The sequence below is a fragment of the Drosophila albomicans genome, chromosome 3, assembly GCF_009650485.2.
Source record: "Drosophila albomicans strain 15112-1751.03 chromosome 3, ASM965048v2, whole genome shotgun sequence".
NCBI lineage: Eukaryota > Metazoa > Arthropoda > Insecta > Diptera > Drosophilidae > Drosophila > Drosophila albomicans.
In genome coordinates, this window is record NC_047629.2 from 9,495,552 (window position 1) to 9,521,330 (window position 25,779).

At 36.6% G+C, this 25,779-nt stretch overlaps 3 protein-coding genes across 3 annotated transcripts in view; 1 reads left to right on the forward strand and 2 right to left on the reverse strand.

Moving 5' to 3' along the window:
* LOC117572670 (E3 ubiquitin-protein ligase MYLIP) overlaps positions 1-19,412 on the reverse strand; it is a 29,413-nt gene extending 10,001 nt beyond the window's left edge. Inside the window, exon 1 of the mRNA XM_034255687.2 lies at positions 18,596-19,412. Coding sequence (XP_034111578.1) covers positions 18,596-18,685 — 90 coding nt within the window. The 5' untranslated portion in view covers positions 18,686-19,412. The remainder of the gene's footprint in view (positions 1-18,595) is intronic.
* LOC117566718 (odorant receptor 49a-like) overlaps positions 1-25,779 on the forward strand; it is an 88,039-nt gene that overhangs the window by 56,356 nt on the left and 5,904 nt on the right. The gene's annotated exons all lie outside the window — the stretch shown is intronic.
* Positions 23,067-25,476, reverse strand: LOC117566719 (uncharacterized). Its single transcript, XM_034246264.2, has 5 exons — positions 25,263-25,476; positions 24,999-25,206; positions 24,270-24,456; positions 24,098-24,214; positions 23,067-24,038 (listed from the first exon to the last, which is right to left on the reverse strand). The coding sequence occupies exons 1-5, from the start codon at positions 25,401-25,403 to the stop codon at positions 23,096-23,098; spliced, it is 1,596 nt and encodes a 531-aa protein (XP_034102155.1). The 5' UTR covers positions 25,404-25,476; the 3' UTR covers positions 23,067-23,095.

A 25,779-nucleotide genomic window follows, 5' to 3' on the forward strand; every position in this document is an offset into this window, starting at 1 on the left:
CAAGGACCGCAGTAAAAATGCTGACTATGTGTGTGTGCACGAGTGTGAGTGCGAGTGTGTGTGTGTGTGAATGCAATGCAAACAACTTAACAGCGACATTTTGGCGTGCTTAAAGGCAACAACTACAACTACAACAGTAACAAAAACAACAGTAAGAAGCAGGCTAGGAATAAGCATGAAAACGCATTAAATTATTATGCCACATAAGAAGCCACGAAGGGTGTAAAGAGTGGGCGGGAGGAGGGGGCGACAGTAACTAATTAGCATGTCGCATTCTCAATTGCCAGAACGTGACGCGAGATTGGCCAACTTTGGGTCACATTATGTGAACTTTGTCAGCTGAAATGAACTTTATTCTTTTTTGCTGTCCAACTGACAAAGACGAGCGAGAAAACATGAAAGGCTGAAGTGAGGTGAAGGGGGCAAAAACTCTGTCGTTACTTGAAAACAACAACAGTTCAACAATTTAAAACTCAATATTAAACCAATGCATTAAATACTTTCGCACAAACTAGGTTAAGCTAGGTTAGGTTCGACAGTATTTTTTATTTCGAGGTTATGAGCAGCTATAAAAGTTGTTTTTCGCAATGTAAACAATTCTTATTGGAATACATTTGCATCTCAATTACGTTCACTCTCTTTCCGCTTCTACCGCTTGTTTATTTTAGCTTGTGCATCCGAGAGGCATTAAGAGTTAAAGATTATAAATTGGATAAGTAAATTGAGATGCTTTTTTTTTGTGTATTTGTTTTCTTATTTATAAGATGAAGCTATAACGTTAAAAAAAAATAATGTTCCTTTTTTCAATTGCTATTTGAATGTTTCTTTTTATAATTATATATTTAATTTGAATTTATATTAGGGAATATCAAGTATTGGGAAGATTTAAACTTTAAAATGTCAATTCTATTTCACGCTTTAAATGCTTTGAATGTTATTGGCCAGCATCCATTTGCATACGTTAATTAAAAAGTCTCCGAAATGGAATTCGTCAGTGTTTGCTTGCAACATCTTTTTATATTTTTTTGGTTGCTTCAAAAATCACATCACATTTTGTTTGGTCCATAATAAATTACATTTGCCTTAGCCTAAATGAAATGCGCAAAACTTTGCAAATGTGTTCCACACATGCATACTACTACATATGTATGTGTGTATGTCTGTTTGTGTGTGTTAGACACAAATGGAAAGGACTGTCAAGTGCAGAAATCCCAGTTACCAAAATGCATGCACACAAATACTTTGTGATGATTTGTGTGGATGGATGGATGGATGTGGATGGATGTGGACGTGGATACAACGAAAGAACAGCAGTCAGAGTTACTTGTAAATCAGAGGTCACGGTCTTGAGGCGCACAACATCTCTCTCTAAGCCAAATGAAAGCGAAACGTAAAGATGGCCAGGCCATAAACAGCCAAGCAGATATACTATAGTTAAGTTTACTATATAGTGGCATTATACGACATGCACAAACATTCTTATATTCATTCGTTGTGTGCTGCTTCTTTCTGGCCAAAAAGTTTTCTAGATGGCCGCGTTGGCTGCCAACGATGGGATTTGTGTGAATGTTTGTCATAGTGAAAGATGCACAATCCTGATGCTAAGTATTATTATGCTGCACTTTTGGCAAGCCTTGCAAAGACTGCGAAAAACATGTCAACAATCTAAAGGATGCAACGACGTCGAGTTACTGCTCAAAAGGATAAAACATTACTGAAAAGAACTGCAAGTGAAATTCTAAAATGTAAAAAAGGGAATTCACAAAATAAATTTGCTACAAATAGGGAGCTTTAAAAAATAGTAAAACTCAAAACTAAGAAATATTAATTTATATGATTCAAGTCATTACATTTTCATATAATTTATTTCAGTCTATTACGATTATTTTTTAAGGAGTTTAAAAATTAAATTTGCTTATTTCATTCTAAAATTAAATATATTATTTAAATTATTAATTTTCTTCTTAATCAAAATTTAATGAAAATCTTAAATATAAAAACAGAATTCACAAAATAAATTTGCTACAAAAAGTGATCTTTAAAACCTATTAAAACCTTAGCAAATATCACATGGAATCAAATTAAAGATTATGACAATTTTAAATTATTTTATTTCATTTTACTTTAATGTAATCTATTTCAGAAAGCTTTCGAATCTATTTAAGTTGATAAAGAAAAGTAAAAAGAAATATTTGTAATCTTTCTAAAATGTTTCAATGAAATTAATTTCAGAAATAATTTAAAATTGTATATCGTATTTAAATAAATATTTCAAAATTGTGAAAAAAACTGTTCTTATTTATATTAAAAATGAAAAACTTGGCTTTTTAAATTTAAAAAATGTTGGAAAAAAATTCAATTTTATTAAGAAAAGTACTAAAGGAATATTTTATAATCTTTCTATTTGGTTGCATTTCAATTTGTTTCAGAAATAATGGATTTTAAATATTTCAAAATTGTGAAAAAGAACTGTACTGAAATATATTTAAAAAAGAAAACTTTGCTTTCAAAAATGTTGGAAAATAACCTTTAAAGAAATTCTTAATAATGAAACTCCTACACAATAGAATAGTTCTAGGAGATGCACGGAATATCCTATTATTTTCAGTGACAGCACAAGGTATTCTCGATGTTTTCCGATGTATGTGGGTCTTTAAAATATTGTGCTTGTGTTGGAGGTGTGGGGGCGGGGCAGAAGTTGAGGCGCCGGCTTAGGCGATTTGGCTGATGGCGCGCTTCCAAAAACTGTTGTGACACTCGAAATTGCAGATAAAAACGCTGGCGGCGAATGCAAATCGCTTGTAGGGTGTTGAGCGCAGCCCCATTTTCCTCCTAATTTGGCAAAGTAGCACGAAGCACTTATGCCAAAATTGCGCAAAAAAAAAATATATATATAAACGTCGAAAAAGGGGGGGAAGATAAAGTGGGGAGGTAGATTGGTAAATAGAAGCCTATAAACGAAAGTTTGTTTTCGTGTATTTATTTATTTTATTTTTTTTGGTGGCTGGCTGGCATTGAATCGCCCACAACAGGGCACTAAAAGTATCTATAGGATATTTTATAAGAGTATCTATTAGATTGCAATGCAGCTGCTGTTCCTTGCTGATGATTTATCCTGGCGCTGCTGTGTTCGGTAGTCGGTAGCCGGTTTACTCGGCAACATCCGCAGCCTCTTGACCATGGCCAAAAACTCGCTTGTTTAGTCATAAATTCAGATGCCAACGCCGCAGCCCACAAGACAATTTTTTGGCTCTGCCCCAGAACAACGACTACACTCCAATGTGTTTCAATTAAGTTATCAAATACACACACACACACACACTCGTACACACACATATACTGAAAAGTACTTTATATTTTGTAGCTGTATCTGCAAGGTGAATTTGTATCTGTATCTGCTGAATTTGGCCTGTTGCCTGTTGCCAGGTGCCGTGGCATGCCGTCTGCTTTCTATTGATTTTCTGCTCCGTTTTTTTTTGTTCAGCTCCATCCCACTTCACGTGTTTGCTCATGGAAAAGCAATTCATGTTTGCACCTGATCATTTTGAATTTGATATGCAAACAGCGCCCAAGCAGTAATAATACATCGTTAAATCCAAAATCCTAAAAACCTGCTTTGCTTTTCGCCTTGCGCCTTTCGTGCATGGCACTCATTATATATATACGACCTTGTTCCCATTGGATCGCCTTTGCTCGCGGTGGTCTACCATACGTATATCCATCCATCCACATCTATCGGAAATCGCGCTTGTCACGCCCACATCACATCCACATCGCCTGTCTCGACACTTGCATGCTGCAAAGCCATTCAAATGACTTGGCTGGTCATTGCAGTTAATGATGCCTGTGAAACGCCAAAGTCAACACAATTTAACCTCCTCCGTCCATATGGAGGACTCAGTAGTGCCTCCCCTTTTGGCACATGGCAATTTTCACTTTGTTAAAAATAAAGAAGTGAGCGAAGCAGCAGCAAGTGTTTGAACTATTAAATACTCTTCTTTTACTAAACTAAAGCTTTAGCTTAAAAAAATATACCACTTAAAAACAGACAAGTTACAAAAACTGATTTGTAACCACATGACTTGAATATAATAAATAAAAAATGAACTAGACAAATATAAAAACAATAATAATAGTACAGAAATTAAAATAGAAATAGTAATATATGAAATTAAAATGAAAAATAATTCTACAACTGTTATGTGCAGTTAGAAATTTGTAATATACTGCATAGAACTCGATAACTTATCGACTCTTGTATACTTTAGCTTCTGTCAGAATGCACAAACTGCACTGTGTCTACAGGGCATAGCAAGTACTTGTTAACGAGTGTCGCAATCGTTGTGAGATTAGAAACAGGTTAATGTGTGTGTGTGTGATAAGAAGCATTTGCATACTTGCACAAAGCAAATGCAAAAAAAACTATTTATAATCCGCTTCAAGCATGGCTTCCTCAACTTTTTGTTCCCCGTTCTCACTTTGTATGCACAAGTGCAAGTTTATAAATAATGCACATTTACTATAAACTATCAGATATATTTTTCCTCTCTATCCAGTCAGTATCTACTACAACTGTCATTAAAAGGCAACCATAATTTGCATACTTCACACACTTGTGCAAAGTTTCCCATAAAAGAGAGACCGCAATAAAGTTAACATTGTGTGTTTTTTTTTTGTTTTTCATTTCGTCAGTTTAACACGTTGAAAAGCATTTAATTAAAAAATTTTCGCTTTTAATTAATTTTATATGCGAGCAGCAGAAAAGCCCTGAAAATCCCTTAAAGAGCGCCAATTAAATGGGCATTAGCTGCAATTGTTGTGCAAAAGAACAATGCAAATGTTTTGAGAACAGCCGCAGGCTTTTAGCTCTCTTGATTACTTTTTTCGCATTCTTTTGCTTTTACTTGTTGTACTTGTGTATGTCTGTATTCGTGTATGTGGGAGTGTGGGTGAATTTCTTTGCCGCTAATTGACGTAGCTTTCAGCTTTTGTACTTAAGCACAACGTATCGATAACTTATCGACTTTTGTGTGCTTTGGCTTTTGTCAGGATGCACAAATGAACCATTTTGTGATCTTGACAAATGCAAATGCAAATTGTAAATTGTAAATGTGCGATATTGCTAATACGCAATACAAACACAAAAAAATAAGTTATCATCGCTTGGTTATACAATGTTCGGGTGCCCCAATGGATTTGTGCTAAAATTGGGTTCTTATCGCCGGTTGCCATCAGTACTTCCGTTTGCCTTGTTTGGGGGCTTTTTTTATGCAATTGTGTGGTGTGTGTGTTTTGTTTGCTGCAAAACGATGCGATATATCGTAGGATAAAAGCACATTGAATGGGAAAATGGCATATATGTATAGAGTAGTCTATAATAGTAAAGCGTATGCAATGCATATTATAAGGAACAACTGAAAAACCACATGAAAAACAATAAAAGCCACTGCCATTGCCAATATATACTCAGTAAGTACTATTTGTATGTATAAAAGGGCGAAACAAAAGCGCTGCCATTAGAGACACATCAAAATGGCACTCACAGCGCTCTAAGAAGGTTGCCAGAGGAAGAGCAAGAGCAAGAGCATGAGAGAGAGAGAGAGAAAGTTGAGGTTGCGGAAGGTAAGGGTAAGGTTATGTTGGGGGACAGGTGGTTGCTTTTGTGGAATTCCAATTCAACAAAAATAAAGAACAACAACAAGTACAACAAAACAGTAAAAGCATTCAATGCATTCCCATGGTTGTTGTGGTTGTTGCTTTGTGGTTTTTGGCTTCATTTTCACGCAATTTATTGTTTTCGCCACCCCGCCCCCTTCGGCACACTCCAAACGCAAAAGCCACGAACCACGACCACAAACTAAACTCAGCCACAAATTCTATGGTCCTGTAGCAAACAAAAAAAAAAGTAAGTGCTTTTTTCTTTTTTAAAGCACAGGCAGGCGCCTTTATATTGTTTATTATTGTTCTAAGCGATGTTTGCCAGAGGGGAGGGGCAGGAGGGCGCTAGCCATGCTTCCGGTGCGGCTTTGTTGTTGGTGTTGTGCCCCGTCAGGTTTCTATGGTTTTGCCGTTTCCTCTTTGGCTGCATGCAGCGACAGCGAAAGCAGTTCAAGGATATGGCTACAAGTACAAGCTGAAGCCAAAGCCAAAGCCCCAGACTAACAATGGCTAAGGATACGTGGCATCCTAGGCATCATGTATGTACAATACTTGTAGTCCAAAAATGGTATTATCATTTGCCAGCCAGGCCAACACTACTCGTACATAGAGGGGCTAGGCAACATTGATTCAGTCGCTGCTGCTGCTGCTGGGCATCATCATAAAAGTATTACGGCCAAGTGGCAGCTGCCAGTCTGAGTTGCTGCACATTGGTGCCACACACACAAACTATGCCATTTGACAACAAATGATTGCCGTTTAGCATGCTTTGAGCCCACTGTGACTTGCACAGTGAGCGGTAATTGCATTAAGTGTCGGCTTAAAAGCCTGACAGTGACCAGAGCGGCAGCAACTTGGGTGCTTGGAGGCATGTGGCATTGTCGTCATTGTCGCTGGATTAGCGCCGCTGTATGAGATTCCTCCTCCACCTCCGCCTCCTCCACCTCCTCCTCACAGTCATGGCTAATTAGCCAGGAGGAACGCCAAAGCGTAGCTCAGTTGTTTGGCTTTAAACCATTCTCACATCGATAGCAGCGCCTCAAGAACTCAACTCAACTGAACTGACTAAGCGGGATTTAGATTCGCGCGCACGTGATGTGCAGTCAGTTGTATTACAAAAGCCTCCACCTCCCCACCTCTTCACCTCCACCTTCAGCTGTAGTTTGTGAGGGGCGCCACTTGATTTGCTTTTGCTGTCTCTTGCCACTGTCTGTGGCACGCGAATACACTTAATTTCCTTTTGATTGGACGCGACTGGAGCGCGGCGTTGGCTTCAAGCGATTTCCCTGCGTTACAGTATATATTGTATATATATTCGTATATATGTATGTATATGTTAGGTTCGCGTCATCGGGGTGTAAACATAAATTGTGTTCTTGTGGCACGGCTGTGGCAAGGACACGCACTAAACTAAACGCGAACATTTCGCCATGGGTGTGGCAATGGGGATTATTGGGGCATAAAACACTAAAAGCAGCCACGCTGAAGGTGCACGCACAAATACAAACACACTCAGCACACACTCACACACTCAACACACATACGCAGTCACCTTCAGTCTCAGCCGGGATTCAACTTGACTAAATGCGACATATTCCTAGAGTTGCCAGAGTGATTGCATTTTTTTCCCTTTTTTTAATAGTGTTTGCTTGACAAATGACTTTGCATTAATTAGTTCTTTTTTTAGAGTTAGTTATTTAAAATAGAGTTGACTGAAAACTTGAATAAACTGTGGAGTAGACTCGTAAATTACAGCTGTTGTTTTTGTTTACTTTAAATTTTAAATTATATTCTGCGCATTCTTAAGAAATTGTAAAATTCAAATTGCATTTTCCAGATGTTTCTTTAACTATGAACTTTAATGTATTTGTTTTAACAGTGTGCAAGTATTATTCAGAAATATAGATAAGCTAAACATTAATATACGTTATACTTGTATATAGAGCAGACTTTTTAAGCATTTTTTTAAATACTACTTATTAAAGATTAGTACACAGAAATAGTTATTACAAACAAGTGTTTTGAGCATGAGAAAGCAAACTATAATCTTTTATCTTTAGACGCAAAATATGAAAAATAATATTTAAAAGTATTTGCAGAATTTTTAATTTAAATTTATTTTAATGAAAATGAATATTTGAAAAAATGTTTGAAGCTTTCAGTATTTCAATGCATAAGCTTTTAGAAAAACACTACATCAAATTAATAGAATTTTGCGGTATATTTATATATTTATATATATAGTATTTTTAGTAGCAGTATTTTAATTTATATTTATATTTATTTTCCTTTTTATTTTTATGAAAATGAATGTTTTAAAATATTTGCAGCATCAGTACATCAGTTTATTTAGTCATTTTGTGGTATATTTATGTCTCAATAAATACTAGATAAATGGATTTATTATATGAATACTTTCTTAGCAGCAGTATTTTAATTTATTTTAATGAAAATTAATATTGAACAATATTTGTAGCATCAGTATATAAGTGCATAAGCTTTTAGACCAACACTACATCAAATTTAGTTATTTTGTGGTATATTTATGAATGTATAAAGTATTTTTTGGAGCAGCACTTTAATTTATATTTATTTTCCTTTTTGATTTTATGAAAGTGAATATTCAAAAATAATTTGACCATCAGTATTTGAGTGCATAAGCTTTTACACCGACACTACATCAAATTTAGTTATTTTGTGGTATATTTATGACTCGATAAATACTAAATAAATCGATTTATTAGCTGAAACTACAAGTGCTGGCAACAGCTTGGCAACCCAGACGCATGTCGCATGAACTGCAAATCCTCTGTGCTCCTGTGTGGCTCGGCTCTTGTTGGCCATATTCCCAGCTGGTTGTTTTGCATTTTTGGGCTAACAAATGAGTGTTTTGGGGGCGCTCCACATGACCGACAAAGCCTCAAATACAACAACAACAACAACAACAACATCATCAGCAGCAGCAACAACAATAATGAGTACAACACAGTTGATAGACGACATTGCTGCAATGAACACGACAGCTCTGGGCAAAAGTGCATGGCTGTAGACTCTCTCGACAGCCGAGGTTTGGGTGCTGCAAGTGCACTCGCTGTTTGTGGCATATGCTCTGACACCCCCCTCCCTCCCACCCCTTCTCTATTCCCCTATTTTACTTGCTACAGCAACAGCAATGCGGCAGTTGTTGCAATAATTTTGAAATTGGCCAACGTCAATTAGGAGGAAGATGAATGCAGCTTTGGCTTTCATCTGGCTCTTGGCCGCGGGCGCAGATTTAATTGTTTGGAAAATTGATTTCAATAGCAAAAGCATAGCATAATGAGAGGAATTCGAGGAGAATAGAGTGCATGAATATAAGGAATCGAATAATGGGGAAAGCTGAGCTGAGAGATGAAAAATGAAGTGCAGAATTTCATTCCAGAAATTAAAGAGGGAGAAGCTGCTGGCAGTTTTGGAGTGGAATTATAAATTATGGGAAAATGTGGACTAAAAAGAAATAACTTATGTGTATACACTTTGTTTAACTAAGTGAATATCTATTAAAATGTCTGTCAATGTGCCCCTATATATCATAATTAGTTTAACTAACGTGACCATATTTAGAGTTAAATAGTGCACTTTGTTATATGGTCACACTTGATCTTAACTGTTACTTTGTCTGAACATTCGGTGTGATTAGACGCCTAAAGAAAATATAAGTTCATTATATGTATTTAAAACTAATTCGATGTTGTGTATTTTCTTTAGAAACGAAGATTGACAATCAAATAAAAATATTGTTTGAGATTGATTTATAGGGGGAAATACCAGTGAAACTTTAGTAAATGTAATTTTCTGATTTATTTATGACTATGTCCAACGGAATATCCGCTCAGTTGAGAATAAAATTGAGGTTATGTGAAATTTACTAAAACAACGGGATCTTTTTCTGCCAGCTGGTGGGATTCTTTTATGTCAGCTGTGCTTTCTGTTTGTATGACGAAGTGGGAAGAACAAAATGAAGATCAGAAGAAATGTAAGAAAAAGTAAGATGCTAAATAATGAAACAAAAAATAAAGGAAAGGACTAAAAAGAAATATGTATATCCTGTCCAGAATTTGTCTATTAAAATATTGTTAGAGCTTGATTTATAAGAGGAAATATCAGTAATATAGACTTTCTTATTTATTTATGACTATGTCCAACGGAATTTCCGCTCAGTTGAGAATAAAATTGAGGTTATGTGAAATTTAATAAAACAACGGGATCTTTTTAGGTAAGCTCTGTTTTCCGTCTGTGTGACGAAGTGGGAAGAACAAAATGAAGATCAGAAGAAATGTAAGAAAAAGTAAGATGCTAAATAAAGGAAGCTGTGAAATAAGAGGATATCAATGGGGAAGCTGAAAAAGGAAAAAGCGGAGAGCGAAGCCTATTTAATTATAGAAATATATTCGTATCTTTTAGCCAATATTTAAATGACTTGCAACGGAAATGCATAAATAACTATGGGATGTATGTAAATGAGAAAACTGCACAATTCTGTGGAGAATTATTCTAGGTCAGTTGCCACTGAATGTATGTATGTGTGTATGTGTGTGTGTGTGTCTAGTATATGTTTGTAAATTCGATTATGCCGAGGGAAATGGAAATGGAAAAAGTGCTGTGGCAGTTGCTGATGCTGTTGCTGATGCTGTGGCAGTTGCAGTTTGTTGTGCTCTGATTGCGGCAATCAATGCAAATGCATTGACTGTTGGCTAACAGACTAACTGGATTTTGGATGCGTATATCTGGCCTGACAGTTCCCAAAAGAGCGAAAGAGAGAGAGTGCAAGAGGAAGAGGAAGATAAAGAGGGAGTCAGAGATCGAGTCACTGTGGCTTGTATGCTAATTAAATGCCAAAACAGAACACACAAATCGAGTAAATGTTTCAACAACGAAAATGGCCAACAAATTAATTTAAGCATAACACATTTGATGGCAGCTAAAATTTCAAGTGCGAATTGTTAAACAAAAGCAACGAACAATAAAATACTATAAATATTGTTTTGCTTGATTTTTGTTATTTCTTTTTTTTGTTACTATTGCGCAGCAGTTTAGAGCAAAAAATGGTAGCGAATTGTACAAAATATATGCATAAATATAAATACAATAATACTATTACACACACATGCGTGTGTGTGTGTGTGTGTATACACAAGGGAGCAGTCATCAGCGCGTGTTTAAAATTTATGGCAAAACTTGTTGGGGGATTGCTGTATTTTTTGTTTTTTTCGTTTTTCGTGTTTTGTTTGATTTTATTTCGTTTTATTTTATAGAGTGCACATCCGAAAAAGAACACAAACAACTTGAGAGAGCATTAAATAATTAATAACAGAACAGAGCAGAGCAGAACAGAGCGTGAAAGACCTTCGTATTCGATTGTAAAATGTGACCATGAAGAGTGGAAAATGGGATTGTTCCCATTTCTCGCATTGTGTAAAACCATCTGCGCAGTTTCGAACTCAAATAAAGTATCTCGCAGGTTATTGCAACAGCACAATAATTACATTTGCGTGCGAGCAAATAGAATATAATATAATGTACATTATATAGACGAGCTTGATGTTTGCCTGAATTGTTAATAACTGTTGACTTCAACTCAAATATTGTCAACAGCAGCAGCAGAGCAGACATATAACTAAAAGATAGAGACAGCCAGACAAACGACGACAGCTACACACATGTGGACACAGTTTTGTCAAACGAAACTTGACAAACGAAGCAATGAAATACGAAATAAAAAAAGAAAAACGAAAAAAAAAATACGAAGCAACACTGGAAGGGGGAAAACAAGCGAAGAAGAAATAAGGTAAATCTCGTTTGCTGCTTTTTTGCGTTTTAAATATTTCGTCGTGTCTGGGGCTTGGCACAATAACAATAACACCTACAAGCAAAAAATACATATAAAAAAAAATAATACACGAAAAAATAAGCCTGAGAAGTGAACAAAAAGAAATGTGATAAAAGCCAGGCAACACAGAAATCAAGCAAGAACAACTTTTATGGAGATGACACAGAGCGAATACTCTTGCTTCTCAACCCATAAAAATAAATAAATAATTCACCCAAATGTTAAATTTTATGTTATTTCAAATAATATTTATTTAATTTAGAGCTTGAATTCTAGCTTGCTTTTATGACAAAATCTTAACACAAGTTTAAAAGGCAATAAAATGAATTTCACGAGAAACTTATCACATTTTTTTAAATAATAAATGTGATAATAGATTATCAATAGAAATATAACATATATTATTAAAAATAACACAATTATTATGCCAATTACTAATCATGTCGCCATGTTATCGATAGTAAGCTTTTGGTATTTTAAAACCATTTGCATTACCTAAATTCGATACATTTTTATCGAAGCTATTTATTTTAATGCGATTTGCTTAACATAAATTTCAATAGAAATATATTATCATAATTTTATAATAATTCCATAATTAATTAATAAGATCTTTTAAGCAATTCCACTATTTGCTTGCTTCATATAGTAATAAATAAAGTGTTACCAAGTTGTCGATAGTAAGTTATCTTTATCGGTACTTAATAGCTTTTGAAATTGCTGCATTTAATAAATTGCTAAGCTTTTTAAAATGTGTAACCTTTGATATAAATTATACTAAATATAGTATAAATATAAACACACCATACTTTATTATCATTATATATACTAAATTAACAAATGAGATCTTCTTTCACTGAATTACAGTATTTTAAGCAATCTAATAATTGTGTCACCAAGTTAACGATAGTAAGTTATCGTTATTTAAAAGCTTTTGTAATTGCTCCATTTAAAATACTGCAAAACTTTTCGAGGTGCATAACCTTAGATATAAGTAGAACTACAAATATAGTATAAGTATATATCATACTATATATGAATTTATGTGACTATGCTTACTCATGCTCTGTGACAAAGCGATAAGAACTTGACGCAAGTGTATCAAAATGTGTGTGTTATGTGTTTGTGTATGTGTGTATGTGTGAGCGCAAAGCAGCGAATATTGAACACACAAATTGAGTTGCTTAACAAAGTTTGATGCCTGCTGTAATGAGTATTTGAAAAGTTTGCAGAAATTGATCGAAAATGTTTGCTCCATCAAGGAGCGGAAGAAAAGAGCGAAGCAGGTGGGCAACAAAGTCAGAAATTAATTAAAATTTGTATTTATTGAAATAATAAACAATTCTGACAGCTGCTGTTGAGTGATATCAAAAAAAAAAGAAAATACTCTTTAAGGTATATTGCGTCTTAACAACAGCGAAAATTATTTACGATTATTTATCATTTACGCTTTGATTGCGCGTTGATATCTTTTTGCTGTCACACAGCTCGCATGGGGTGCTGTATTTTTGTATCTGTATCTCTGTATCGCTGTATTTGTATCTGTTGTTGACAGTTGTCGGAATCGAGCATTAAGAAATTTCAATGTGCTTATCAGAGAACCGAAAGCGAGCGGACAGCGTCGATAAAAACAAAAGGTTGAACCTGTTGTTTGTTCAACGAATTCTTCTTTTCCTTTTTTTTAGCCATTTGTTTATTTTTAATTGTACAGAAATACATAGACGCAGACATAAGTTGATTCATTTCTGGCAGCTAAATTGCAATCACAAACTATGCATGAGCTACGTATGTAAGTGAAAAGCCAAAGGCATCTAAGGCGCCGCCTTTGTTGCAGCCTGGCAAATTGGTCCGTTGCTGCTTCTGCTGCTGTTGCACTTGACCCGACTTGCCACTTGAGATGGCTCATCAGTGCAACACAGACTTGGCTGCCTTCTCCTCTTCACTGGCAACGCCTTTCAATTGTTGTTGCCACGCTGTGTAATCCCAGCACTTGACAGTGCCTGCAAAAATCTTGAGCATATGGCAGCAGCGCAATTCTGACAACGATAGTGAACGCAAATATAATTACACTCTCTCTCTCTCTCTCTCTCTGTATCTCGCAAATACTTGGGGATTTCACTCAATTTGGGCTTGATTAAAACGTGTGCAACGTCAGCTTAAAAAACACAAGCCATTGATTAATCACACACACACACACACGAGCAGAGTTTACTTCGATCCGGTGACAACACAACGTTAAGCATACGCCATGTGCAACGTCATGTTGTTGTAGCTGCTGCTGCTGTTACGCCTGGACCTTTGCACCGAGATGCAGTTCGATAACAGTTTGCACTCGAAACCGTAAACTTTAATTGGCCATCGCTGATGAATCATGCTGAGTGTGCACTTAACGCGAGACTCGACTGTTTTGTGTGGAGTCTTCACAGTTCGCGCCACAAAGTAATTAACGAAAACTCATTAAAAGCAAACTGTATGCGTACACTTTCGGCTAAAACTGTTGCATGCCCATAGTACAAAGCAGCAGTGACTTAGCTTTCCCTTCCACTCCTTCCCTTTACTTTCCTCCCTCACTTGGCAATCGTTTGCTATTACGACACGAAACGGAACTTGGGCCTCCGGCCGACTTTTGAATGCATTTGGATTGAATCCCCGTAACGAACATTCTTGTAATTTGCCTTTGACATGCGAACAGCGAACACAGAACTGCAAACTGCAAATTGAGAAATGCAAAACAGAAAAAAAGTAAAAACTACTACAAAGAGTACGATTTCCTCGCTGATGTCACGAAGCTTTTTACATGCAATTCAAATGCAATGCTGGCAACTCTGGCAAACCTGCCGCAATCGGGTTCAATACCCAAAGCGAGCGATAACAAAAAATTATGCAATGCCAAAGTCGCTGGCAGCTTAAGCTTATCTCTCTCACAGTGCACAGTTCACTTGCCCGTTGCCCGTTGCAGTTGCAACTGTTTGATAGTTGCAGTAATCGCGATCACTCCGCTCAGAGTTCAATGTCAGCACCTAAAAGTTGAAGAATGCCATCGAGCCCTATCAGCAAATTGTGCCACACTCCTACACTTTCTCTTACTTCTGTAATTATCAGCAATCGTGTCGCAATTTCAATACATCATTTGTAAAGATTTCAACATTTCAGCAATGATTTCACACATCATTACTTATGCCATAATATCTGACTAACAGTGCTCAAATTTATTGAATACTTAGATTTTAAACATCATTGATCATCGACTAATGTTGCTTGTATAGGAAAATATGAAAGTAATTACTCTCAGCTAATAAATATGGCAAAATAAGTTATTTATCGTCACAAAGTATTATTTTCTTGAGAACAAAATTTATCATTGTTTATTAAAAATATATAAATTTAAATTAAATATAAAAAACAAGGGAGAATGTTTTTAAATAAAAGCATAACAGTAAAATATATCGAATATACCAGAAAAATATACCGAAGGTCATATTTGGTATATCGAGATACCCACTATCCATTTCGAGGAAAAGCAGAACCGTGCGTTATTATTCTTAAAATATATCAAATAATATGCCGCAAAAATACTGAAGTATACCATATGCCATATTTGGTATATCTATGCAGTATTCGAAATATACCACAGAGGTCAAAGTTATCACATATAGAAAATGAATTTCTTGATCTCTGCCATTATTGTTTTCTTTAACTTTATTATTAACTAAAACAATTCTCGCAACTAATAAATATAGAAAATAATCTATTAATCCTTATACTTGTAAAAAATCGTTATACTTGTTTTCTTAAAGCACAAATATTTGTCATTGTTTATTGGAAATGTGTCGCATGTAATAATTGCGATTGTAAAATAAGAATCAGTTTACAATTGTTCATGATGACGCGATAATAATTGAAGATAGTCAAGTAAACACATTTCTCCAGATTAGTTAAGAACTGAAGAGCATATTGTTGTCTGAAGTACAAAGTGCGTTGCAAAGTGCAGAAGAGGTAAGTTCTTGGAAACAAATTTTAAACTTATACAAAAATTGTTTCATCATAAAAAGAAATGCTGCATGAAGTAATATTTATTTTTAATAAAGTCTATAAATCGTATTTTTATATATTATATACTTAGTTCAAAAGCAAATCAATCACCCGTGATTACATTTTAAAAACACTTTGTTGCGGTGAACAACAGGTGTTAATCAAACAATCAGTTTGTGTTTAATAGAATAATTGCCTTAGTACAGAAATTTGCATATATTGCAATTGTTTATTAGTTTATTAAAATGCAACTAGAAATTTCTGCATGTCATTATTTTTCATTTTACGACAAATTAGAACAATAATTTGATAAGATTGTTTGCTATAACTTGTGTTTTTTTCTTTTTGTGTTCTTGCAAAAAGGATTTGCAAATGCAGTGGAAATGCAATTACAGTGAAAATTACACGTGTTACACACATGTGACACAATAATTTTATTACGACTTAATTGGCAAAACACACACATTAAATTCCCCATCCATTCCCCTTTCCCTTTACTACTTAATTACACCCCAACTTCTGTCTCTCTCTCTCTGGGGGATGTTGAGTGGGCAAACACTTGAGAACGGAAGTTAATTGCCTGTGAAGTGTTTTGCAGACATATTTCATGAGCTTTGAAATTAATTAAAAATAGAATTGTATAATCAATTAAGCAGATTTTCATAACCAACGAGGAGAAGTGGAAGGGGGGAATTAGCAATGACGCCATCAGTTGGTAGCAACGTCATAAATCTGTGCACAATGTTTATCAGCGTTACAAGAACTTTGTCATTGCCTTGAGCCGTTGTCGATGATAAGCCAGAACAGCCTCGAGTTTGGGCATGGAAATGGAAGAGAGGTAGCGAAGAGCTCTGTAAGTGACAGCCAAATACTAATCAAATACCAAAATCCCTTTGATGACGCATCGAAGCACATTTGATGATTAAATATTAACTGTATTAATGCGACAGATTGCCTATAATAAGTTCGTGACAAAGACAAAGACCCATCAAAACGTATGAAAATGGAATATGAATAATTCCATTTAATGCGAAACAATTGACGATTATCATTTCCTCTCAAATATATTTATAATGAGACCATTCAAAGCGAGATAAGGACCAGCCAAAAAAACACAGATTTTTGCATTTCATGAAACAATAATATTAAAATAAACATTTTACTATAAAAATGTTTGATAATTTCGCTTTCGTCAGTGCAATGAATGAAAGCAGTTTGAGTACAAAATAAAAAAAAGAACCATTTCTTATATCGAATAATGACTAATTGAAGATACGGTTTAAATATTTCTGTGACATTTTTCGATAATTCTATGCTTATGAGTATTATAACTACTACTTCGATATGCGATTTAGATGTACAATAAAACTATGTGTGCCAATTGCTTCGAGCTGTCGCTAAGTTTGGATGTTGATAGTGAGTTGGCTCAGATAACTCCGATAAGATATAGGCAAAATTGCCATTAGCTCGAGCATACAGAGCGTTTACTGTTGTCGTTGTTGGTTGTCTGATTTTCAACTTTCGCGGCGATAAGAAACTTGGCAACGCAAACGTTGAGAAATGAGTTCTGGCATGGATTGGTTAGGCTTGAGACATTGCCATATAGGGGTTTGGTTGTACTAACATACATGCATACATACATACGTATTTACAATGACATTAATATACTTATGTATGTATGTGTGTGAGTATATAACATATACTTTTACTATACTCGTTAGATGTGTGAGTCTTTTGATAACTTTGTCTGATTAGATTGCACACAAACAGCGATAGAGAGCAAGAGAGAGAGAAGGGGAAAGAAAAAGAGAACTCAAACAACAAAATGGAACCTATTATTGGGGTCGGGCCAACACAAATACGGCAAAAGACTTAATTAGGCTAACAAACAACTCGAATTGCCGAATTGGCCCCGTAATCTAAAGCAAAGTCAAAAGGGGAAGGAAGAGAAACAGTCGAAGATGGTGCTAAAGATTGCAGAGGGGGGTATTATGGATGGATGGATGGGTTGTCGTGGTATCGTAACAGAAGCAGAGTCACTCAAGTGTTTGCTTTGCACGTCGTCTCAAGTGGGATCCCAAACCCGAGGCACTTGGACATTGAACAGTGCATGACAAGTTTTACTGGTAACCAATAAGTAGCACTTCTACCTCAGGGTACAAGGTGCAATAATTCCATGCTATGTAAGTGCCTATCTGGGTAAGCCTTATATGGCCTTTTGTTGTAATCAACAACACTGTGGATGGACTCTGTCTTTTGTTTTCTACGCAGTGCAGCAAAAGTAACGGCGTTTTGTCCCCCAAGTCGAATTGAATTGATAAGGCCAACTCCATGCTGCTGCTGCTTCTGCTGCTGCCTTGGGGGTTCTGCCTCTCAAGGGCAAAACGCGGCGCTTTAAAACGAATTAACGTGAAATACAGCGCTGTGAAAACAACAAACTGATAAGCAAAGCACAAAAGCCACAAAATCAATTTTAAATACAATTACAATTTTGCGATAAGAGATGAGCGATATGCGCGATAGTTATTTTCGATTTCAACGATAACACAACACGATAGCTCATCCTTGAACGCACACTCTGCAGATGTGCGATAGTTTTATCGATTGTACCGATAACAAAACACAATGCGAAAGCTCATCCTTGATCTCACTCACTTTTGCTGTTGTTGAAAAGCTTTTAGGGGTCTTTAAACTCACCTTGAAGTCGCATTGAACTCACAAGCTTAACTTGTGCAAATATTTTTAATAATACTATAGCATTTTATTTACTTAAAGAATGTGAACTGAAATCTGATATTATGGCGGCGCCGTGAAAGCAATTGCAAGTTATGCATAAAAAATGCATTAGTTGTGCTACATTAAAAACATATAATGCTGAACTGCAACTAGAACTAAATACAAAATAACAACACACATTGTACAAGTTAAATGGCGGTTCAATGTCTGACTTTTTATTTTTGTTGCCATCTACAATTCAAATGTGGCTGGCGCTATTGTTGTTTACTTTGACAGAAAAATAGGCATTTTGTTGCTTACCTTTTCGAGACATTCTTGTCCAATTGCTTTGGTATCCAATTTGACAGCTTGTTGGGTGCCATTTGGCAGATCGACAATGCACCACCACATGATGGAAAAGCTCTTTTTTGTCTTTTTCTTTCTACTCGATCTCCTTGTTGGAAAAGTAAAAGCTATTACGCTCTTGCAACTGTTGTTGTTGCTCCTCTTATTGTTAGTTGTTGCTTCTTGTTTACCGATTTAAGGCAATTGCATTTGTTTTTCAGCTTCCGCGTTGCGAGCCATACAAAAAAAACACACACACGTTAAATTCAATTCACGATTCCGAAAACGAACAATACGCCAGCTGCTCTGCTGCTGCTGTTAGCGTCGCTGTTGCCGTCGCTTTTTTGGATCTACAGGTTGCGTTTGTTGTTTGTGAGTGTTTGGTTTGTTTATTTTGATTTGTGCTTGGATTCCTGGTTCCAGCCGTGGGAATTACTTACTCCTTCTTTACGCACTCGCAAATTTTTAAAATATATTTTTTTTGTAATATTTAATTATTATATTTTTAAGACATTTTAGCGGCAACGCACGCCGTCGCCGTTTGTTTTGCACTGGTTTTTGTTGTTATTGTTTTTATCTTGCTTTCGATATCTACCTTTGTACATATGTACGATTAAATGTATATGCATTTATATATTTCGTGTTGTTTCTTTGTTTTGTTTTGTTGCTATTTCTGTTTAACACGATTTCGGCAAAGACAACAACGTTCCCGATGACGTCGTTTTCAAAGTGAATATGCGACTGTTGGTTTTACACGTCCGTTCAACGCAGAGTTCCCGATACAATTGAATTCTTGTTCGGTTCCGAAGGCAGCTCAACACTAAAGAGCATTTCAGCGCAGCTGTTAGGTTAACAGTCACTGTTATTTTGCTGTAATGCTCAAATGAGCTGCAAGTGTTCGGCACTGTGCTCGCATCTCTTAATCGCAATTTTCGCTCTTGAAATGCTGCTCTTAACAGCAGGTGAGCGAGCACACAGCGCTCGCGATTCACATTGCCTGCTGGTATTTGTTGTTGTTCCGTTTAATGCTTGAAACTTGCAGCTGTTCACGGATGCCGCTTCATTCAATTGGTCTATGGCACAGCTGTTGCTGCTGTTAGCTGCTAATGCCTATCTCTGCTGCTGTTGTTCGGCTTCTCTTTTGTTATCAGATTTTCCACTTCACTGCAGATGCATTGCAAGTTATATTATACACCTATCTAACATGCAGGTAAATTGTTCAACTGTTGAATTAGCCAGCACAGAGTTTATGCTGAACTCTGCTTCCATCTCTGTCTCTGCCGCTGCTATCTCTGTCTCCGCATGGCGCGCATGTGCACCGCAGCTGGTTGCTCTGCTCTGTTTGAAATTCCATTGATGGCTTTCATTTTACGCATCTTTGTTTTGTTTCCGACCTGCACAATGCACAAACTAATGAACTCTTTCAGTGGAACGCAATGAACCGTCAACAAAGGTGTTTCCCATGTTGTTATGCCTCACTGAGGTAAGGGATTATCTGTGCAATATTGCACATTGTGATTTCACAGAAATTTTGGTATATGCTAAGATTCCATTTACGAATGTACGTTAAAATTTTCATTTGAAATTTATTGATTTCTCTAATTGACAATGAATGCAATTGCATAATTCATAAATTCAATTACAAATGATAGGTAAAATTGCAAGGTGCGATTGTCAGTTGACACACTTTCCGACTTTCTTCGCACGCTTCTCTCCTTGAAACCTTAAAAACACATTTCATATTTACATGCGTTCATGGGGAGCGATGGAGGGAGAAGGAAAGTAGTTAAATGGTTGCAGTGAATGCAAATTACCGTGTTGTAACCCTGGCACGTTTTTTGCAATCTTGTAATTATCGCTGCATTGACAAGAACCGACCTCGCACTGTTCTGAGGGGTTTTAAAAATCAATATCAATCAATATGTAACGGCTTTTGACGTTTAAAAGAGCGACAAGTGCGCTTAAAAAGCTTTTGCGAAAGCTTTTTGCAAATATCATTGGTTTGTGTACAAGTAAACGTGCTTCGCTACTATTATAAGACATTTTTCAATTTCACACCTACGCAAGTACTTATGCATGTTTACTTATTTGTATCACTATAACAGAAAAAATGTCATGATAGATGAGTGTATCGAAGAAATAGATGCGTGCGATTTATTTTGAAAGAAGATAATATTTTTCTTTATATGCTAATTTTAATAATTGTTATTAAACAAGTCAAATCTATTAATGTGATTTTAAAAAGTTTTTTCACTAAGAAGCTGGTATTATTTTGTTTGTCGAATATTCCCATAAAATTCACAAACATGTAGAAATATCATACAATATTTGTATATTTTGTCTGTCGCTTAAGACGGTTGTGAGACGTGTTTCTTCCTAGATTACTGAACTAAAAACTATGTAGTACACAAAATTAAAATTAATGTATGTATATTCATTTAAATTTTAGTAAATTTGTTTAAATAAAACTAAAAATAATATCAAAATATTTTAAATTTAAAATAATTGCTAAGGTAAACTAATATTGCTAACATAATCAGAGGAGACTGCAATTGTTTTACATAAATAAAAGCAAATTTCAAATTGCCGGCTTATAATTTAATATTATTTTTAATTACTTAACTACTCCCTCACACTTTCGCTTTTGTTTATATTTTCACTCAAGCACTGCTTGCTTGAATCATTCGACTGCCACCCAAAATATCGCAAACTGTTATCGATATTATTCATAGCACAGCTACCGGCAATTTTAAAATCATTAGTAAGAATCAAATTCTTTTATTAAGAATTTTACTAATTATTTCATATTAACATGAATTTAATTTAAAATGGTGTTTATTTGTAGACATATTTATCTTGTCTTTAACTCTTGTCTTTAAATTATAACCATGTACATATTAAGAATTATACTTGAATTTATCTAATGCATTTCTTAATGCGCTTATAATTTACACGACTCTTCTGAACAGTTGTCGTTCAACACACTGACAACTTCAGACCCTGATCAATATCTTTCTGTAACTTCTTAACAAGCTCCTCCATTGCCTCCTCCTCTTCTTCATCCAAATCGGGCAGTCCCAAGTTCTCCTGAATGCCCTTGGGACCCAGCAAAACCGGAGAGGCAAAGAACTGAGCCTCCGTAACATCTGACTGAACGTAAGCACATTCGATGACATTCTTCTCGTTGTTCAAGCCCCTGAGCAGAGAGTTGACAAAACTGGCAGACGCATACGCCATAGATGAGGTGATGGTACCTTTGCCCTCTTTCGACGCAATGACCTGAGGACCGGCGTTCTGCATTTGTTGCAGCACCTCCACTCGCTCCATGGCACTGCCATCAAACTGGGGCTTTGATTGAGAGATTAGCGCTAAAGCTGTCTCACCATGACCGCCCACCACAGGAATGCTGACCTCCATGGGATCAACGCCGATGCTATCGCCAATAAAAGTTTTAGCACGCACAACATTCAGCGCTGTCACACCAAACAGACGCTTGGGATCATATGCATCCAGCTCCATCATCACCTTGGCCACGATAGGCACAATCGCATTCACCGGAGTCGTGATGAAAGCTAGTAAAGCATGCGGACAAACGTTGCAAATCTCTCTGGTTATCTCGACAACCACTTTGGCATTAGCCTTAAGCTGCTCCTCGTATTTAACGCTTGGTCTCTGCGGCTGTCCAGCCGCAATCACCACAATTGACGCATTCTTAAGCGCTTTCCCCAAATCCTTTTCTTCATAGGCCTCGACGTTTGTTGGCGTGCAGATGTGGGATAGATCGACGGCCATGCCCTTGGTTGACACCTTATCGTGCAGTGCTAGGGTCTTGATCCGCTGATTCATTTTGAGCATCAGAGCCAGGGGTTGTCCAACGCCGCCAGCAGCTCCCACAAGCGTTACTTTAAAGCCCTGACTATCATTCGAGTCCTTGCTGCACTGGTTGCTGCTCTGATTGCGGCATGGACCATTGTTGCTTTGCTTGTGCACTGTCAATCGGGTAATGTGTGTGGAAAATCGAATTGAAATCATAACGAAATTTTGTGCTTGTGCACGAAACGAATAAACGAAATGTAATTTTTGAAAATTGAGTGATCATTTTGTACATTCTGTTACTTGTCGAAAGCAGTACAAGCAGTGTAAACCAAATTGTATACTGCTTGCATTGCGTGTGCAGTGCTGATAAGCAGTGCAATGCTTTAATGGTAGCTGCAGTGAGAGCAGTGCACACATTCTTAATACAAAAATCGATAACGATAAATTTATTTGACAGATATATACTATCTATACGGGTTTGCATTGCCTACATAATATTTTATCTATATATGTACATATGAAGAGGGACTACCAAGAAGAATTTCCGACTAAGGAGTTTTCACTGTATATTCTCGATCGTGGATTATATGAGTATAAAACCTTACAATTTCAAGCAATAAGTATGTATTGCCAACACTTTAGAATAATATTACAACTTTTTTATTTAACAGCTACAAAAACTTCGCGCGCTGTCCTGCGAACGGTCTTTCCATTATGGTTGGCTGGTAGATTATCTGTAAAGCGAACTCCAGCATGAAGTTGCATCTGCACCCCGGTCAATCGTTTGGCCACATGATCGATGATCGCCTTCTCGTTGATCTCACATCCCTTTCGCTTGACAATCAAAGCGCCAGCAGCATCGCCTTGACGCTCATCGTAGATGCCCACAACGCACACATCCTGCACCTGAGGCAGCTCCGCAATAACAGTCTCGATTTCTGTGGGCCAATAATGCAGACCCTGATACTTGAGGATCTCCTTCTTGCGATCCACAATATACAACAAGTTGTTATCATCAAAGTATCCCAAATCACCGGTGTGGTACCAACCCTCAAAGTCCTGCATTCGACGAGACTCCAAGGGATTGCCGTAGTATCCATTCCATGGTTGTCCGGTGTGCACATAAATCTCGCCAACCTGATTGTAGCCCAGTTTCTTACCATCGTCATCGACAATGCGCATTTTAATACCTGCTATGGGCTTTCCAGCTGCATTAATATTTTTGATTCCAAGATTTGCGGTGATTCCGCCAACTTCGGTCATTCCATATCCTCCAGTTAGAATAGCATTCTTGCATAGCTCTTGAATTCGCTGCAAGGTTGCCAGGGACACCACGCCTCCACCAAAGTTAATCAATCTCAAGGATGAGAGTGCCTCTACAGTTGCTTCTGGACAAATTGCCAAACCGGACAAATATCGAGGAGGTAGCACGGCATAGAGGAGCTGATACTTCTTCACCAATTGCACAAAGTATTCAGGAGTGAAGGGTTTGTTAGTTATGACACGAGTACAGCCGTACACTGTGGTGAAAATAAGAGCAAAGACTCCTGTCATCCAATCCAAGGAGCTTGCCACATAAAAGATCATCTCGCTGGTAATTTGACTGTAATTTGGAATACGTTTCAATGTAAAATTCAGGATCAGGCATTATCTATATCTTACACATTATCCATCAAGAGAGTACTATTTGATATGCAAACAGCTTTCGGTAGTCCTGTTGTACCAGATGAGCATAGAATTGCCACGGTTTGATCTCCACCATTTTTAAGAGGTTCAGGTCTGCAAATTGTAAATTGTTAAATTGAGGTAAATTTATAACGCACTCAATACTCACTGATAAAACATTTCTGTTGGTGTGGGATCCAGCAGGGACTCGATTTTGGGCACACCCTCAATATGATCGATCATTGTAAATATTTCAGGACTCCAGCCTTGTGTTGCCGATTTCATTTTGTTATACTCAACTCCATCACAAAATATAATCTTGGGCTTGGTTAACCCAAAAGCATGTTTAATGGTATCTATAAAAAAACAAGTCAGAAAGCTTCAGTCGAGTGTGTTCCATGATGAGATACCCGCTACGCATTTTGAATAAAAGCAAAATATTGCCGTATTTTTTTCCAAATATACCGAAAATACTACAAAATATTAAAAATATACCAAATAGTATATTTGATATATCGATATAGTAACACATTCAAAATATACCATATACGAACAATATACCAGATTGTCAGCCAAAGCAATTAGTAAGTAGGTGTTTTTGCCCATACAAAAGTATTTATTTAATAACTTCTATCTCTTATAGTCTCTGAGATCCAGTGTTTCATACGAAGAGACGGACAGACAGACAGACAGACAGACAGACGGACATGGCTAGATCGTCTCGGATATTAATACTGACCAAGAATATATATACTTTATAGCGTCGGAGATGCGTCCTTCTATCTGTTACATACATTTCCTGCCGGCACAAAGTTATAATACCTTTCTACCCTATGGGTAGCGGGTATAAGAAATCGAATGCAATGAAGCAGAAGTGTGATCAAAAATTAGGTCTTACCTTCATCGAGCAATGGGTTGACGGCATGAAAAGGAGTCGCGTTCATCAGACAGCCAGTAGCCAAGGGCATGAGATAATTTGTATTCTTAGCAGAAATTCCAATCACATCGGTGTCATTAAGTCCTCGCTTTTTCAGGTGCTGCGCAATCCGAATAGCCCAAGTTATAGCCTGAGCATAGGTTAAGGATTCGCCGCTAGCATCGTTGATCTACAAGTATAATCCTCAGGACCAAATTTCTAATATGGTAATGTAGTTCCACTCACTTGACAAACATTTCTTGGCCAATTTTTCATGTTGTTGAATATGATCCTGCCCAAGGCTGCGTCCGAGTTGTAGATGGAGCTACGTTTCGGGCCACTCCAAGTTTTATCCTTTGCATCGTAGGTAGTTGGAAAGGCTTCCATAATGATATCACAAACAATTTCTAACTTTTTCAACTTTTACTTCTTCACTGTTTGCCAGGTTTGGCTTATTTGAAAACATCGAACCATGTACCGTCTTTTATATAGTGGCAGCTTTAGTCATATTTTATTGAGGTTACTGCGAATGAAGAACATTAATGCAAAGTGTGAATCACTGGTCAATACACATAAGTGCTTTATCAGTCACCTGTAGAAGTTCAAACCACCTATCTTAGTGGCTAATCAATGTTTGAAATGTAGATCAAGGAAAATCGTATAGTATATTTCATTGATCAGCCCAGTGTGAATGGAGAAGGATGCGTTATCTAAAATCTCTCTATCTTATAAAAATATCAAATAGTATCCATCAACTTTACTA

Coding starts and splice junctions, on each gene's coding strand:
- LOC117566719 (XM_034246264.2), bottom strand. CDS start 25,403: ATGGAAGCCTTTCCAACTACCTACGATGCAAAGGATAAAACTTGGAGT. Junction 24,457..24,998: donor CAACCCATTGCTCGATGAAG/GTAAGACCTAAT, acceptor GTTTTTTTATAG/ATACCATTAAACATGCTTTT. Junction 24,215..24,269: donor CCAACAGAAATGTTTTATCA/GTGAGTATTGAG, acceptor TACAATTTGCAG/ACCTGAACCTCTTAAAAATG.